Raw genomic sequence first — 1328 nt, 5'->3', positions numbered from 1 at the left:
CCCCCCTTTTAAAGAATTACGGGGGGGGAACCTTTTTTGGACTTTTGCCCAACCCTTCGGTCGAAAAGACGGGTTCCTGCTTTAAATGGGTAGCCTTGTTCCAGTAGGAGACATCTTCCTTGAGGGAAGGGAGGGCCGTTTTCGTCCCCCCCCCCCTCCCTTTCATCCGCATCCCCTCGCCTTTCGAGCAGGCGCGCCACCCAAACATCGTCGGCTACTACGACTACTTCACGCGGCTACACGACGGCGAGGAGCTCCTCTGGATCGTCCTCGAGTATTGCGCGCTCGGCTCTGCGCCCTAGAGGCTGCGCATTCTTGCACTCCAACCCGCGCGCGCTCGAGAGGACACGTACTCAGCCGTATTCGGCCGTCCTCCGCTGTATTCACCGTATTCGTAGCCCCTCGTACTGACGCGGTGCTCTGAATACTCCGCACGAGACCGTCTTCCCGCCCTGACTTCGGTGCGTCCGCGACGTAGGCTCTGCGCTCGACGTCATGGAGCGGCAGGGCGCGCCCCTCAGCGAGGCGGAGGCGGCGTTGGTGCTCCGCGAGGCTCCCCCGCCACGTGCGTGCAGCTCTCCCGCCCCTCCCGCTCCAAGCCTCCCGCCGCCGCAGGTGCTGACCGCGCTGCGCTACCTCCACGTCGAGTTGCGCGCGCTCCACCGCGACGTCAAGGCGGCCAACGTGCTCCTGACCGCCTCGGGCGCCGCCCGAGCGAACTCGTGTGGACGCTCTTAATTAACTATTAATTAACTATTAATTATCTCTTAATTAGGTGAGCTGTGAACAGCGTCTCTTCACACCTGCAGCTGTGAACAGGAGCGCACTCGTGTGGACGCTCTCCTCCAGAGATCAGCGAGGCGACTCACGTGTGTGTGGCTGGGCCTTTTAGGTGCGGTCAAGCTCGGCGACCTCGGCGTGGCGGCGCAGGTGTGTTCAGCCCTACAAGCGGGAGACGCAAAGGGCACGTACTCAACTGGACTCGACCGTATTTCGCGGTTTCCGCGGTATCCACCGCAGCCGGGCGTATTCACGCGGTGCTCTGAGTACTCTGCACAGTACCGCATCCCCGCCCTGACGCTGGCGGAAAAAAACCCACGTAGGTGTACAGCACCATGGCGAAGCGCGGCACGATGATCGGCACGTTGCACGCCGCACGGAGACGCACCCGAGAAGGCATGCCGCGTCCACGACACGTCCACGTCATGTCGTTAGGCACGCCGCATTGGATGGCGCCGGAGGCGTTTGCGGCTGTGACGGCCATTGATGGCGATCCGTACGACAACAAGGCGAGAGAGGGATTAGGAGGGGGAGGGGGGGGGGGGGGG

At 62.9% G+C, this 1328-nt stretch overlaps 1 protein-coding gene across 1 annotated transcript in view; it reads left to right on the top strand.

Moving 5' to 3' along the window:
* Positions 1-85: 85 nt before the first annotated feature.
* EMIHUDRAFT_245987 (hypothetical protein) overlaps positions 86-1328 on the top strand; it is a gene marked incomplete at both ends in the record, with an annotated part of 1732 nt that continues 489 nt past the window's right edge. The window contains 6 exons of the mRNA XM_005767558.1: positions 86-103; positions 192-266; positions 508-540; positions 616-722; positions 820-869; positions 1216-1253. Coding sequence (XP_005767615.1) covers positions 86-103; positions 192-266; positions 508-540; positions 616-722; positions 820-869; positions 1216-1253 — 321 coding nt within the window. The remainder of the gene's footprint in view (positions 104-191; positions 267-507; positions 541-615; positions 723-819; positions 870-1215; positions 1254-1328) is intronic.

The sequence above is a fragment of the Emiliania huxleyi genome (genome assembly GCF_000372725.1).
Source record: "Emiliania huxleyi CCMP1516 unplaced genomic scaffold EMIHUscaffold_485, whole genome shotgun sequence".
Taxonomy (NCBI): domain Eukaryota; phylum Haptophyta; order Isochrysidales; family Noelaerhabdaceae; genus Emiliania; species Emiliania huxleyi.
This window is presented reverse-complemented; position numbering and strand designations above follow the sequence as displayed.